This window comes from Carassius gibelio, chromosome B3 (genome assembly GCF_023724105.1).
Source record: "Carassius gibelio isolate Cgi1373 ecotype wild population from Czech Republic chromosome B3, carGib1.2-hapl.c, whole genome shotgun sequence".
NCBI lineage: Eukaryota > Metazoa > Chordata > Actinopteri > Cypriniformes > Cyprinidae > Carassius > Carassius gibelio.
In genome coordinates, this window is record NC_068398.1 from 5411272 (window position 1) to 5428382 (window position 17111).

The 17111-nt window shown below is 36.0% G+C and overlaps 1 protein-coding gene across 5 annotated transcripts in view; it reads left to right on the forward strand.

The window, feature by feature from the left end:
• Window positions 1-2042: 2042 nt before the first annotated feature.
• The window catches only part of LOC127952514 (pancreatic secretory granule membrane major glycoprotein GP2), a 36004-nt gene continuing 20935 nt past the window's right edge, over window positions 2043-17111 (forward strand). For 2 of the 5 annotated variants that reach the window (XM_052551011.1, XM_052551015.1), the window contains exons 1-6: window positions 2043-2126; window positions 2280-2343; window positions 3339-3755; window positions 11879-12262; window positions 12335-12406; window positions 12671-13057. In XM_052551011.1, the coding sequence (XP_052406971.1) occupies window positions 2292-2343; window positions 3339-3755; window positions 11879-12262; window positions 12335-12406; window positions 12671-13057 (1312 nt within the window). In that variant the 5' untranslated portion in view covers window positions 2043-2126; window positions 2280-2291. The remainder of the gene's footprint in view (window positions 2127-2279; window positions 2344-3338; window positions 3756-11878; window positions 12263-12334; window positions 12407-12670; window positions 13058-17111) is intronic. The other 3 variants (XM_052551016.1, XM_052551013.1, XM_052551012.1) reach the window with 3 other exon arrangements.

The following is a 17111-nucleotide window of genomic DNA, read 5'->3' on the forward strand; positions in this document are numbered from 1 at the left end:
TCCTCGCACCGCAAGAGGAATACCAGCGGAGGGAGGGTGGGGGTTCTGAAGGCGGGCGAGGAGCAGGCCTAGAGCAGGTGACGAGGGAGCATGGGGGTAGGGACCAGGGCGGAGTGGATGGAGGCAGGAGCCAGGGAGGAGCCCGGAGCAGGAGGAGCCAGATGGTCCACCAGAGACCAGCCAGGATGGAGATCCATGATGGAGTCGACGGCGGGAGGAGCCATGGTGAAGGAGGGGTCGACGACACCAGGGGGCCGACAGGCGGAGACTGCACCGGTGGGTGAGGAGCCCAAGATGGAGCAGCACAGCTGCAGAGCCAGGGTGACGTCGAGGATCCGGAGGGTCATTGGTGGAGCAGAAGGCTCAGGCGACCAAGGCGGAGGGGGGGTTCTGGAAGACCGCTGTGGAGCCGGAGCAACCAGTGGAAATGGAGCAGAGGAAATGACTGGAGTAGGTAGGAGTGGGAGACTGAGTGGGTATACAGGGGAATCAGGGCTGGACGGAACCAGCGGAGAAACAGAAGATTCAGAGCTGGGTGGAACCAGCGGAGACACAGAAGATTCAGGGCTGGGTGGAACCAGCGGAGACACAGAAAATTCAGGGTTGAGCGGAACCAGCGGACAAACAGAAAATTCATAGCTGGACGGAACCAGTGGAAATGGAGGAGGTAGGAGTGGGAGACTGAGAGGGTATACAGGGGAATCAGGGCTGGACGGAACCAGCGGAGAAACAGGAAAATTAGGGATTACCTCCATAGACCAGTCCATCAGATCCATAAGTTGCTCCATATTACCCGAGACCGAATATAGCTCACCCTCAGTCGTGGATGTGTGGGCAGGGCTTTCCTCCATGCCCTTGATCTTCACTAAGACTCCCACGATGCACAGTGTTGCCGGCTCACACACCTGGTCAGTCGTGCTCACGAGATCCTGCTTCCTGTCAGTGAATGGCTCTGTGGCTGCGGTGGGTTCTGGCTCCGTGCGGCGTGATGGTGGCTGGCTGGTCTCTGGGTCGGGAGTGGGGCTGGAGATATCCTCTTCGGCGGTGCTGAAAGTCCATGAAGATCCGTTTTTGTCCAGCACCCACTCCACAAAAGCAGCGAAATCATCTCGGGGACCGTTCGCTGGTAGGCGTGCCTTACACCGCTCGCTCAGGCCGGTGTAGAAGAAGTTAGAGAGCGAGCGGTCGGGGAAGTGAGTAAGGCACGCCAGATCTAAAAAGTCCCTGGTGTGGTCCTCCAGCGAACAGTCCAGTTGCTCCAGGCATAGGAGACGGACTGCTGGGATGGCCATTGCGGGAGAGGAGAGAAAAAAATAAATAAATGAAAGAAAAATGGATGCCATGGGGTGAGTAAAACAATTATTTTTGGGTGAACTAACCCTTTATGAAGGTCAATGCAGATTCAGTATAATAAAAACAGTTCTGCAAATTTACACTTAAGCTGCTAAATAAATTAATTTAAACTGCACTATGTGAGTAAATCAAAACTAGGTCAAACTTTACAATAACATTTCATTTACTTTACAGAACTAGTGAATCAACGTTAGTGTTAATTTAGGATAGATACTATTGTTAATTGTTTGCTCTTAAAACATTAATGATAATGTACTGCATTTAGAATGCCAAAACCATTTAATTAAAATTGATTAATAATAATAAAAAAAATTATTAAAAGTATTATTGTTTGTTTGTCTAATGCATTAGCTATTGTTAACCCATGAACCTCATTCTAAAGTATTACCCCTAAATTTAGAGAGCCAGATTAACAGAGTGACACATTTAGATCAGACATTAAAGAACATGCACATTTGATGCCCTTGATTTAAATGCTTTCATTTCAAATAGAAGTTTCATGATTATTAGTAAAACTGCTTTGAAACGATCTCAATTGTTCTAAACTTTCATTGTATAAAACTTTCGTTTCATTTATCTTCATTGCACACACACACACACACACACACACACACAAAAACTGGTTTAAGATGTTTAGAGACTGCTCCCAGTTCAGATGTCAGTCCACCCACTCTTAATAAAGGCTGAGGAGACTGTGAGAGTTTCAGTTCAGCATCACTGTATTCAGCTGCTGAAGAGAGAGAGAGAGAATTTGCAGCAGCATCTGACCTCAGGTAGACTTTTTATTTTATTTTTATTAATATTATTCCATACATTTTCATAAATATTTTTGAATGTTCTAACTTAAGTTGCTCTTACAAATGTGCACCATAAATAATGTAACATAGCAAAATAATTAAAAGACTTTTTGTATGTCTTGTGTGCAGGTGTTTGTCACAATGAGTTTTCTGATCTCACTGTGTGCGTCGCTGCTGCTGTTATTGATTAATGGTGAGCGTTTTATAATCTGTCATTTGCATCAGAATTGATCTGCAGTTAATTTAACCTATGGATAATAATAAATCATTGTGTTTTTGCAATTAAAAGGTGAAATGATCCATGGACAAACATGTTTAAAATGTTTTGTCACATTATCTAATCCTTCTATCTTTCCATTATGTGCTTTGTATTAAAAAGGAACAATTTAGTGTCAGGTTGATATAGCCTACATAAAGAATGCACAGCAGATCAAATTCTAGTTGACATTCCTATATTAACTGTTTTTATGGACTTTTCATCCATACTAATGGTTAATAGGGATAATATAAAGTATTAATTGAGATTCATGTAGTGTAGGTCATCACTGTAGCAAAATTAAGGATCGTTATCATTGCATGATTTAGAAACACCCAGCAGTTTGAAAACACCCCAAACTATCAGAAAGGCCCACTTCTGCACTGCAGAGACCTCAATCTGGTCTAGCAACAGAACAGTAGCAGCATCTTCCCCTGATGGTCAGAGGAGGTACGTCAGGGCCCAAAAAACAAAAATAGAAAGATGAAAGTAGACATACTATTGGTTAGAATTGAATTTGACATCAAATAATGTTTTCTATTTTCTTGCACTCCTTGTCATATCAATGGTTTTTGAATTGAAAAGACATTTTACATTTTAGAGGTCTTTATGGAAGATTTAATGTCATACCAACAATATTTCTATAAATTTGCATCTTTTTGCAGTACATCTTTTTTTGCACTGGAGAAAACAAATGCAGGTGTGCTTCTTAGAAAATGCTCACTAATGATCTAGGTGGTAATAAGTGAGAGAGGAGGGTAAATGATACATTTGTTGTAAGTGTAGTCAGTTTATCCTCAGTCCAGACTTTCGCTGTCATACAGACACAGAGGTTTAGCTATAATTTAATTTGCCATCTGTATTCTGCCATACTGTATGTATTCTGAATAATAATCACACATTGTTTATTTTTTATTTTTTTTTGGCATTAGGTTCTACAACTTCCAGCTCTGATCCATGCTATAATTATACGATTCTTGATGAATACTGGAGAGACATACGAGCAAACTATTACTACTCTTCACGTAATGACAGTCTTGTTGAATGGAGAGGCTGGTATCGGCTGTATCTGAGAGGACTCAGTGCTCAAATGTCTGAGTGGTGTGTGAGTACTACACGTTGTGGTGGTGAAACTGGATTGTCTCTCAATGGTTCTCATCCAAGACTTGAGGATGGAGTGGTGACCCGTGAAGTGGTGGGAACTAATGCTATGGTGTGGATGTGGTCGACTTCCTCTTGTGGCAGCTATAAATCCAACTCCATTCGAGTCAAAACTTGTCCTGGAAATTATTACGTCTATGAACTTGTCAAACCCAACACATCAATCCCCAGCCCAATGTATTGTGCAGGTGAATTTCAAAAGTCTATATGAAGAATAAATGCTCTATGTATTAGGTCGTTTTACATCTTTAAACAGTCAGAATCAGTGCTGTGCAGTCAATTTATAACCCACCATTACCGTAGTATTTCCTCACAATCTCACAAATCCAACCCTCAAATCTCTTATCACACCAGAAAGGATTTTGTCTTCAATATAAATGAAGGAAATAATCAAAAAGTTTAAAATAATGTATCGGGTGTGGTTAGTGCAGGTGTAAGGAGGGCTTTATTGTTCCAGTAAGGTGGCATCTATTTAATAATTTGATATATATTTGATAATTTATATTTTATAATGTACTACAATATAGAGGTGCAGATATTTATCACTATTTGAAATAAGTAATATAAATAGCAGAAAATATAGCTATTTTAACACAGGGTATATATAACATATATCTATTTGCACCTTGTGTAAATAGCATATCATTTAAAAATACCATTATTTTCACTTAGCATAAATATTATAAATTTATATTTGCACTTAGTGTAAATAACATATGGAGAGCTTTGTTTCAAAATGCTAAAAACCTATTTTGATTAATTTGAGTAAAAATGTGTTTTCTATACTAAGAAAGTGGCTAGATGAAAAACACTATTTTCTGTATCAAACTTTCACATAGCATCTTAGGTTATAATAAAATAAAAAATTTGAATTTTTCATATAGAAACTGAAAAAAATACAGTTAAATTTGGTCAATACCTATCTTATATACAGGCACTGGCCTAGAAATACATTAATCAATCATTATCTAAAGTCTGGCATAAATGTTTTCTCTTTGTTATTTAAAGAGCGTGTTAGTATAGGTGGGTCCACAACGTGCATACACACTGCTTATTAAACACAGGGATGCACAGCAGAACACAAACATGCCAAATATTACAAATTAAAGGATTGAAAGGCATAAGATTTTTTTGTAGGCTAATTAAATAAATATATATATAAATGCCTAAATGTCATAATGGATAGTCATCGCATGTATCAAAATTATGCTATCCATTTGCTCGCACAGGAGCAGCTCCGTTTCATCTCAGAGACGCGTTCTGTCTTTGCGCTTGTAAAATTCTGCCGTGTAAATAGCAAATCCATCATGGCACGAGCGCAACTGACTCTTAAAGGGAAAGGAAGATGAGACTTTGATTGGTTTATTGCACGTTACGCCCAAAAAATGCCCATTACTCATTTAGAGAATAGGGGAAACCCATTTAGACCATGCGCCCGGGCAAAAGTGGATTTGGACACGCCCTGAGTGCACCTGCGCCGTGCGCTTTACACTTTGCGCTTAGATCATCAAAATAGGGCCCTAACACTGACAAGCTATGCAATATCGTGTTCATAATCTAATGTGATTCATCTGCGATTACGAATGCAATATTTCATAGTTTGTCAGTGCTCTACGGCTCTGTGTATTAAATGCCACTCCATCTGAAAGCATGTGGTGAAAATTTACTATAAATCACAGAACCAACTTTATTAGTGTTGCACGGTGCACCGATACTTCAAAAGTATCACGATTCTCGGAAATTAAAAACATCACGATACCTAAATTTATTAGTATCGATACTTCAAAGAATGACTACGTTCCAGATTTGTAAGAGGCGTATTTCATGTTGGTGTGTGCAACGCACGCTTCCAGTGCCTCCTTATGTACCTCTGTGTTTTTTCTCCTTATACACGAAGCAAAAAAAACACTACAGCGATCTACACAGCACCTAAAACTGCACTTTGAATCTGCTGATTGCTGATCGATATTTACATGCTTGACTCACTGACCCTGTATACTCATTCATTTCGTTCATAAACAAGATGTATCAGTTCAATTCATTCACAAATGAGAAGATCTCTCGATATCGTTCAGTGAAGGGCGGATTCGTTCACTACATTCAACAAATCACATGCTCCGTCACATCTTGAGTAACACTTTGACAGGATGAAACAGTTCACAGAGTTGTTCGCGAGCTGTGCATACGCTGCTAATTGAGAGTGAGGAGTCACATGCCGATTTGGGTTGATTTGGGAGGGGTCTGAGCCGGTCGGCCCTGATGGCAAAATACGCTATCGGTTGCGAGGGGCAATGCCTTCAGAACTTCATAGAGGCGCAACTAAACATTTCAGAGCTCTTGAATTTTTGCACATTTATTTTGTCAGTGGAACAGATCGAGACGGATCTACGAATACGAGAAAGAAAAGGAAGAAAGTAAAGCAATGCAAAACCATAAGGCGAAAGAAAGGGGACCTTACAGGAACAAGCTCACACCAAGCGCAAAACAGCGGTGTTTGGAGAAGCTCTCAGGCATCCAAAATATCGACCCATACGAGCTCCCTGCAGCGGCACAGAGACCTGAACCATTTACCTTCATGCATACATATAGACATTGGGAATTATCTTGTTTACGATGTAAGTCACCTCGCATTCACGGTGTTAATAGCTTTAATCTAACCAGGACATTTACATCTTGCAATCACACATTTAACTACCCTAGCCAACCCAGAACTGGTTTGTCCACTTTGCAGCCCCCAAAACAAACACCTGGTACAGTATGTGTCATTGGGCTAAAATCAAATCATAACTAAACATACACAGCTTTAGCCTACATCAAAACATGTTGGAAACGTTCGTATACATTGAACATCTCGTTAAAATCTAGTGTTTACGAAACAGTCGCAGTTAATTACTATGTAATTTTGGTCAAGGAGTGCATTCTAAATGCAATGTAATTACAATATTAGATTAGATAGATTAGATCAACCTTTATTTGTCTTACAGGTGAGAAATTTCAACATTTACAGCAGAAAGTGGATAGCATGAAATAATCAATAAATAATGAGTCACATTCAATTAATAATAAAAAACAAGATAAAAAAAAAAAAAAAAAAAAATATATATATATATATATATATATATATATATATATATATATATATATATATATATATATATATATATATATATCTATATACCAAATATAAAAACAGTGCAAGTGAATATGCATAAATGGCATTCTTTCCGTCTCTGAGTTGTGATTTCTGTTTAGTACTTAACCATGCTTTTATAAAGTCTCACGGCCGCAGGAAGAAAGGATCTCCTGAATCTCTCCTTCGCACAGCGTGGATGTATCAGTCTGTCACTGAAGGAGCTGCTCAGTGATGTTAGTGTCCCATGAAGTGGGTGGGACGAGTTCTTAAGCATGGATGAGAGCATAGCTCTCACCCTCCTTTCTCCCACCACCTCCACTGGCTCAAGTGAGCAACCCAGGATGGAACCAGCCCTTCTAATCAGCCTGTTTAGCTTCTTCCTGTCTGCCACTGTAATGCTGCTACTCCAGCATACCACACCAAAGAAGATGGCTGACGCCACCACTGAGTCATAAAAGGTCCTCAGGAGTGAACCCTGTACTCCAAAAGACCTAATTCTCTTGAGCCAGTCTCTTCTGGCCCTTCTTATAAAGGGCACTAACAGTGTCAGTACAGTCCAATTTATTGTTTACCTGGAACCCAAGATACCTATTGGAGTCCACAATCTCAATATCCACCCCCTGAATACTCACAGGTACCATGGAAACATGCTTTCTCCTGCGAAAGTCCACCACTAGCTCCTTAGTCTTTGCTGCATTGATAAGGAGGTGGTTTATATTGCACCAGTCCACAAAGTCCTGATTCAGTTGTCTGTACACTCTGTCATCCCCATCAGAGATAAGACCAACGACAGCAGAGTCATCAGAGAACTTCTGGAGGTAGCAGTCTGAGGTGTTAGAGGTGAAGTCTGCAGTGTAGAGGGTGAAAAGGAATGGTGCTAATACTGTACTTGTGGTACCCCTGTGTTGCAGACCACTGTATCAGACTGACAGTACTTAATCCTCACGAACTGTGGTCTGCTGGTGAGGTAGTCCAGGATCCAGGTTGAGAGGTGAAGGTCTACTCCAGCAACCTCCAGCTTGTCTCTCAGCAGTGCAGGCTGGATGGTGTTAAGGGCACTGGAGAAATCATAAAACATGATCCTCAGAGAGCTTCCAGCTTTTTCCAGATGAGAGAGTGATCTGTGGAGAAGGTAGATGAGAGCATCATCCACCCCAACACCAGGCCAATAGGCAAACTGGAGCGGATCCATTGACGAGTTCACCAGGGGATGAAGATATCCTAGAACAAGTCTTTCAAATATTTTCATCAGATGAGACGTCAAAGCCACCGGACTGTAGCTATTCATGTCCTTGGGGTGTGGCGTCTTAGGCACAGGAGACAGACATGATGTTTTCCACAGCTGTGGTACTTGGCCTAGCCTCAAGCTCAAGTTGAACATGTACTGAAGTGTCTCACAAAGCTGGTCAGCACAGGACCGAAGGAGCCTTGGACTGATTCCATCTGGTCCTGCTGCCTTCCTCATCTTCAGTCTCCTCAGCTCACCTCTCACCTGGTTTACGGTAACGGTAAGAGACAGTTTAGTGGTTGGATGCTCAGGGCTTAGAATAGTTGTAATCGGGGGGATAAGATATGGAGAAGTAGGTGTACTAGAGATATAAAAGGGCTCTGAATCAAGTGTCAGCGATGGTAATGTGCTCATAAGGGGTGTCTGTAAAGTGGGAGGCCCAGATGCCTGGTCGAATCTGTTAAAAAAGATATTCAGGTCATTCAGCCACTGATGGTCCACCTCAGGTTGAGGTGTGGTGACTTTATACCCAGAGATGGTATTCAGGCTCCTCCAGACACCTCTGACATCGTAATTTTGCAGCTGGTCCTCCATTTTCCTCTTGTAGCTGCATTAACCATGCCTGATCTTCTTCCTCAACTCCCTCTGCACAATTTTTAGCTCCTCTTTATTTCCTGACCTAAAAACCCTCTTCTTCTCCCTCAGGAGCACTTTTATATCCGGAGTAATCCACGGCTTGTTATTGGAAAAACACTGTATGGTTTGGTTGGGTACAGTGTTTTCCACACAAAAGTTAATATAGCCTGTGATGCAGTGTGTCAAACTATTGATATCCTCCCCGTGATCATTTACCAGGACATCCCATATGGTCTTTTCAAAACAGTCCCTCAAGGCTTCCTCCGCCGCCTCTGACCATTTTCTCACTGTGTGGGTCACAGCTGGCTGCCTGCATACCAGAGGTTTATACACAGGCATGAGGTGCACCAGATTGTGATCAGATCTTCCCAGGGGAGGATGAGGAGCAGAAGTGTATGCATCCTTAGTGTTTGTATACAATAAGTCCAGTGTTTTATTGTCCCTGGCATGACAAGTGATATACTGCTTAAAAGTAGGCAGAATAGAGGACAGGGAGGCATGATTAAAATCACCAGAGATAAGGAGGAAAGCATTTGGATGCTGTGTCTGCAGTCTGCTGGTAACATTATGGATATATTCACATGCAGCATTTGCATCAGCTGATGGAGGCACATACACAGCTAACACGATAACGTGTGTAAACTCCCTCGGAAAATAGCCAGGTCGCATGCTAACTGCTAACAGCTCTATATCCTTATCACAGTATTGTTCTTTAACAGTGATGTGACCTTGATTACACCATCTATTGTTCACAAACACTATCAGCCCTCCTCCTTTCCTCTTACCGCTCTCCCTCGTCCTGTCAGTCCGTCTCATCTGAAAGCCGTCCAGCATGATGTTTGTGTCCGGAGTTTGCTCCATTAGCCATGTTTCCGTAAACACCATGACGCTGCTCTCTCTGTACTCCTGCTAGTGCCGCGCTAGCACCCCAAGCTCATCCATCTTGTTAGAGATCGATCTTACATTTCCCATAATGATAGAAGGAAGAATTCGTCTCCTTATTCCAGCACGGCACCCTCTCCTTTTCCGCCTCAGTTCTGGGGGAATTTCAGGTCTTTCTCAGCCACAGCAGAAAGCCTCGTAACTTTCCAAAGACTTGTGGCTTTTAAACTCCTGCATTGTGTAGTAACTTAAACCAAAAACAATATAATTCCCAATGTCCATATGTGTGCATAGAGGTAAATGGTCCAGGTCTCTGTGCTGCTGCAGGGAGCTCGTATGGGTCGATATTTTGGATGCTTGAGCGCTTCTCCAAATACCGCTGTTTTGCATTTGGTGTAACCTAAAAAAAACTGTATTCCATTGTTCCTATGTTTTCCAATGTATCGTGAGATGTACTGGAGCAGTTTTTAACGCAGCCGTAACTTCCAGGCATGGTAAAACAGTGCAGAATTGCAAGAACCTCCTCTTAACAACACATGTAAACAATCCTGTTTCGCCGCCAGTATCCTGCCAACATGGCGGAGACTGTGATATCGAGGGAGGGGCTTTGTGCTATGACAACAACTTCTCATTCTCAATAGCGCAGAGCTCGCGCGCTGCTTTGGAGGGAGGAGCTTCAGTGAACGAGAAATATGAGTCTAGTAGCAATGTATCTTCCGTTATGTCCCCGATGCGCGGGTCGGGGTGGGTAAAAAAATGTTACTTTATTTGCAGGCTGGGGCGGGACAAATTATTTCATAAACGCAGGACCCGCGAAAAAACCCCCCGACCCGCGCATCACTAGGCTGTATGTGCAGGCACAAGTGATACTGTGGCCACCGGTCCATGGCTGGTAGAAAAAGATGACGCTCAATAAAGATGTATTTTTTCACATCAATCACATCAATGATATTTGAGAATGTATTTTCCCTTTACAGGAAAAGTATCGAAAAAGTATCGAAATCGCAATTCTTGACTAGATATCGGTATCGAAGCAATAATTTTGGTATCGGGACAACACTATAAGACACATGTGCATGATATGTGCAATTTCACAAATTTTTTTGTAGTTTAGTGATGATAATTATATAATTTAAAAAAATCCAGACTCAGATGTAAGTTTACATTAAAGGCCGTGTTGCAGGGTTAATTTTTTTACAAAGTTATGCAATTTGCTTGTTGGTAATAAACATTTAAACTGTTATCCATTGTATTTTATGTTGTTGGGTATCACAAAATGGAATATAATATGAAAAAGTAAGTACTATCTTACAGCGGTTTGCAACGATTCTCCTTTTCCCCACAATGCATTGCATTACGTCACGTTGGGGAGAGAATTTACCAAAGCCCGCATTGAGAGCATTGAAAGTGACTAGAGAGACGAGTAGTAGACGAGATTATTCAGATAGCACAGATTATAGATAAATAGATAAATACATAGATATAGATAGATAGATAGATAGATAGACTACATATATATATATATATATATATATATAGATAGATAGACAGACAGATACATAGATATCGACCAACAGCAACCCAAACGCACTCGCTTCCCTACAGCACATGCTTTCCAACACAGTTTCCATGGGACAGCACCCACACAAGCACCTGCCAAACACAGCGACAGACACGTGGCTACGTTTGTAACAACATTTTCACTGGAGGAAGAGATAAACGCTTAGAAACGTCCATATAGCTAGCATGATGCCTTCTATTTCTTGATGACAAAGACAAAGTTTACCAGGACTACGACACTATGACAAAGGTTACCGGTACTTATCTGAACTAACGTCATGATCACTGCCACTAGATATAAAGAAAACATTGATTATAAAAAATATATATAAATGTGTCGTTATTGTGCACTGCTGCTCGTAGACTAGCTCCAGTGCTCATTGCTGCGATGCTAAATGATAGCAACTCACTAGGACACTTCATCAACTCTCCTCTCATTCTCATCGAACCATGCATTTAGTTGGCTTTGACGGCCATCCGTTCTTGGCAATTCTTCATTTGCCCACTCACGTCTGGCAGGTTCAAAATTACACGGCTGTGGGCCATCATACATGTTGGCTCTTGCCACTTCTTCCTCATCCCAGTCAGTCGCCATTCTTCTAATACTAAGCTGAGGCTACCTTTCCTCCACTTCTCCCCAACGCGACGTCATCACCGAATTGCGTAAAAAAAACGTTAATACTAAAAACGAAAAACGTAAAAATTTATTTAAAAATTATATACATATCTAGAGTGATTTATGCACCCATTAATCGACATCTGTGGTTAACCTGCAACATGGGATTTAAAATTAAATATGCTTTTAGAACACTCTAAATTGTATTCAATGTCATTACAATGTTTTAACATTACTTTTGCAAACTCCATAACAGTTGCTTTCCAAAACATCAGCAGTGATCCCTGCTACAACTATAAGTCTCTGGATCGTCCCTGGAGAGCCAACAATGAAAGTGGAGGTAGCATTTGTGATTATTCTTTCTCCTGGAATGGCTGGTACCGGCTTTTATACCGTGGAATGAACATCCAGTTGCCAGAGACCTGTGTTAGTTCATACAGATGTAACACACCGATCCCACTGTGGCTGAACGGTCCTCACCCTCAGATTGTAGATGGAGTGGTGATCAGAGAGGTCTGTGGACAGTACTGGACTCAATGCTGTGATTACAAACCAAGACCAATCAGAGTTAAAGCATGTCCAGGAAATTACTATGTCTATGAACTTGTGGAGCAAAACTGGTGTGCAGGATATTGTACAAGTACGGTGATTTATACATTTTTTTATTTTTTAAAAATGATTTCTATCTTATAATGAATAATCTTTCTTTCAGATATTAGCACCATTTCACAGCCGATTTCCACTATACGTCCAGCTATAACCACTAGAACCAACAACACTTTGAGTAAGTTGTTAATCAGTCTTTGTAAATGAATGTATGTGTTATTACAAATAATAAAAACTGTGACATTTGCAACTGAATTCTTGCAATGCAATTTAAAACAGCTTTTGTTTCTTCACATGTAGCATCACTATTACACAGATCTGTTAAGTATGAATGGTCTAGGAATCTTGTGATCTTTATGCTTGACCTGTTCAGATTTGCACTTATGAATTTTCTCTTTAAAAATGCCTTGTTTGTTTTGATCTTGTCATCTCTCAATTTTAGATTATGACCCATGCATTAACTACAACACACTCAATGACAGCTGGAGAAACATACTCAGTTATGGTTATGGATCCAATGCTAATTATGATGACACAGATGCTAATTGGGATGGCTGGTATCGACTCTTTCTTAATGGATTGAGTGCTCAGATGCCTGAATGGTGTGTGTCTTACTTGGCATGTGGAGGTTTTAGTTCTCTGTGGCTTGGTGGTTCTCATCCTCGGCTGGAAGATGGAGCTGTTACTCGTGACATTTACGGCTCTTACTATGACCAGTGCAGTTACTACAGATCCGACCCAATACAAGTCAAAGCTTGTCCGGGAAACTATTATGTCTACAAATTTACCAGGCCAGCTCTTTCAATCCCATCTCCTACATATTGTTCAGGTATATTCATTTTTAATATACCCTATAACTTGTATTTGTATGCTTAGGGCCCATTCACAGCAAGGATGAAAAGGATACAGATATAGTTATAACAATCATTCTCATTATTAAAGAATAGCAGTCCACACCACAGCTGTGATGATAAAGGCACAGTCAAATGATTTCGTTGGAATCACTTCCAGAATGATTTTTTTTCCAGTTGTTGAATGATACCCAATCAGAATCCATCCTGCTATTATGAGCTCGAGAATTAAAAGCAGCAGACACACATGCACTTACAATAAACTGAAGAAATCATTCCATGGTGTACGGGGCGCCGTTTGTAAAGCGGCTCACGCTGAAAACAATGGCAACATTTTGTCACATTTAGCTTCAAACAATGCATAAAAAACTGTCACGGTCACTTTTTAGCACATTTACAACAATATTTGTCAACTTAGAGATATTTTAAATAGTTTAATATCAATATTAAATGTTACACCTAAATGTTAAATGTAAAATCTAAATGCTAAATGTTAAATCTAATTGTTAAATCTAAATCTAAATGTTAAATCTAAATCTAAATGTTAAATCTAATTTTTAAATCTAAATATAAATGTTAAATCTAAATATAAATGTTAAATCGAATTGTTAAATCTAAATCTAAATCTAAATCTAAATGTAAAATCTAAATGTTACATCTAAATTTAAATCTAAATGTTAAATCTAAAGCTAAATGTAAAATCTAAATGTTAAATCTAAATGTTAAATCTAAATCTAAATCTAAATCTAAAATCTAAATCTAAATGTAAAATCTAAATGTTAAATCTAAATGTTAAATCTAAATGTTAAATCTAAATCTAAATGTTAAATCTAAATGTAAAATCTAAATGTAAAATCTAAATCTAAATGTAAAATCTAAAAGTAAAATCTAAATCTAAATGTAAAATCTAAATGTTAAATCTAAATGTAAAATCTAAATGTTAAATCTAAATCTAAATGTTAAATCTAAATCTAAAATCTAAATCTAAAATCTAAATCTAAATGTTAAATCTCAATGTAAATTCTAAATGTTAAATCTAAATCTAAATGTTAAATCTAAATCTAAAATCTAAATCTAAATGTTAAATCTAAATGTAAAATCTAAATCTAAATGTTAAATCTAAATCTAAATGTTTAAAAAATCTAAATATTAAATTTAAATCTAAATGTTTAATCTAAATGTTTAATCTAAATGTTAAATCTAAATCTAAATGTTAAATCTAAATCTAAATGTTAAATTTAAATCTAAATGTTTAATCTAAATGTTAAATCTAAATCTAAATGTTAAATTTAAATCTAAATGTAAAATCTAAATCTAAATATAAAATTTAAATGTTAAATCTAAATCTAAATGTAAAATCTAAATGTTAAATCTAAATCTAAATCTAAATGTTGAATCTAAATTTTTCGGTTGAAATAAAATATTTAGCTAATATGCAAATTCAAAATGCCAATAACCGGAAGTGCCAAAATAAAAGCTCGATGAGGTCAGTGTGTGTTTATAGCATCGTGTCAAATAAGTATCTAATAAAAACCATCTCATCGGAGGAAATTGACTATTGGACATGGATTATCGTGATAATGACTACCTAGAAGAGTAGACTAGTGTCATTTTTATGAAAATGTTTGCATGCTTAAACGCCAGCAAGAGTATAGGGCGCCGTTTGTAAAGCGGCTCACGCTGAAAACAACAGCAACATTTTGTCACATTTAGCTTCAAACAATGTTTAAAAAACTGGTATGAATTTTTCACGGTCACTTACAACAATTTACAACTCATTTACAACAATATTTGTCAACTTAAGAGATATTTTAAATAGTTAAATATAAATATTAAATGTTACACCTAAATGTTAAATCTAAATGCTAAATGTTAAATCTAATTGTTAAATCTAAATCTAAATCTAAATGTTAAATCTAAATGTTAAATCTAAATGTTAAATCTAAATCTAAATGTAAAATCTAAATGTTAAATCTAAATGTTAAATCTAAATATAAATTTAAATCTAAATGTTTAATCTAAATGTTAAATCTAAATCTAAATGTTAAATCTAAATGTTAAATCTAAATGTAAAATCTAAATGTAAAATCTAAATGTTAAATCTAAATCTAAATGTTAAATCTAAATGTTAAATCTAAATGTTAAATCTAAATGTTAAATCTGAATGCTAAATCTAAATGTTAAATCTAAATATAAATCTAAATCTAAATGTTAAATCTAAATCTAAAGATAAATGTTAAATCTAAATCTAAATGTTAAATATAAATCTAAATGTTAAATCTTAATGTTAAATCTAAATTTAAATGTAAAATCTAAATGTTAAATCTAAATCTAAATGTTAAATCTAAATGTTAAATCTAAATCTAAATGTTAAATCTAAATGTTAAATCTAAATCTAAATGTTAAATCTAAATTTTAAATCTAAATCTAAATGTTAAATCTAAATGCTAAATCTAACTGTTAAATCTAAATATAAATCTAAATATAAATGTTAAATCTAAATATAAATATAAATGTAAAGTCAAATTGTTAAATATAAATGTAAATCTAAATGTTTAATCTAACTGTTAAATATAAATACAAATATAAATCTAAATGTTAAATCTAAATGTTAAATCTAAATCTAAATTTTAAATCTAAAAGTTAAATCTAAATCTAAATGTTAAATCTAAATGCTAAATCTAAATGTTAAATCTAAATCTAAATGTTAAATCTGAATCTAAATGTTAAATTTAATTGTTAAATCTAAATATAAATATAAATGTAAAGTCAAATTGTTAAATATTAATTTAAATCTAAATGTTTAATCTAACTGTTAAATCTAAATGTTAAATCTACATGTTAAATCTAAATCTGAATGTTAAACCTAAATGTTAAATCTAAATGTTAAATCTAAATGTTAAATCTAAATCTAAATGTTTAATATAAATGCTAAATCTAAATGTTAAATCTAAATGCTAAATCTAAATGTTAAATCTAATAAATCTAAATGTTAAAACTAAATGTAAATCTAAATTTTAAATCTAAATCTAAATGTTAAATCTAAATGTTAAATCTAAATCTAAATGTTAAATCTAAATGTTAAATCTAAATGTTAAATCTAAATCTAAATGTTTAATATAAATGCTAAATCTAAATGTTAAATCTAAATGCTAAATCTAAATGTTAAATCTAATAAATCTAAATCTAAATGTTAAATCTAAATGTAAATCTAAATTTTAAATCTAAATGTTAAATCTAAATCTACATGTTACATCTAAATGTTAAATCTAAATTTTAAATCTTAATGTTAAATCTAAATCTAAATGTTAAATCTAAATCTAAATGTTAAATCTAAATCTAAATTGTTAAATATAAATCTAAATGTTAAATCTAAATGTTAAATCTAAATCTAAATGTTAAATCTAAATGTTAAATATAAATCTAAATGTTAAATCTAAATCTAAATGTTAAATCTAAATGTTAAATCTAAATCTAAATGTAAAATCTAAATGCTAAATCTAAATGTTAAGTCTAAATCTAAATCTACATGTTAAATCTAAATGTTAAATCTAAATTTTAAATCTTAATGTTAAATCTAAATCTAAATGTTAAATCTAAATCTAAATTGTTAAATATAAATCTAAATGTTAAATCTAAATGTTAAATCTAAATTTAAATGTTAAATCTAAATGTTAAATCTAAATCAAATGTTAAATCTAAATGTTAAATCTAAATCTAAATGTAAAATCTAAATGCTAAATCTAAATGTTAAGTCTAAATCTAAATCTACATGTTAAATCTAAATGTTAAATCTAAATTTTAAATCTTAATGTTAAATCTAAATCTAAATGTTAAATCTAAATCTAAATTGTTAAATATAAATCTAAATGTTAAATCTAAATGTTAAATCTAAATCTAAATGTTAAATCTAAATGTTAAATCTAAATCTAAATGTTAAATCTAAATGTTAAATCTAAATCTAAATGTAAAATCTAAATGCTAAATCTAAATGTTAAGTCTAAATCTAAATCTAAATGTTAAATCTAAATG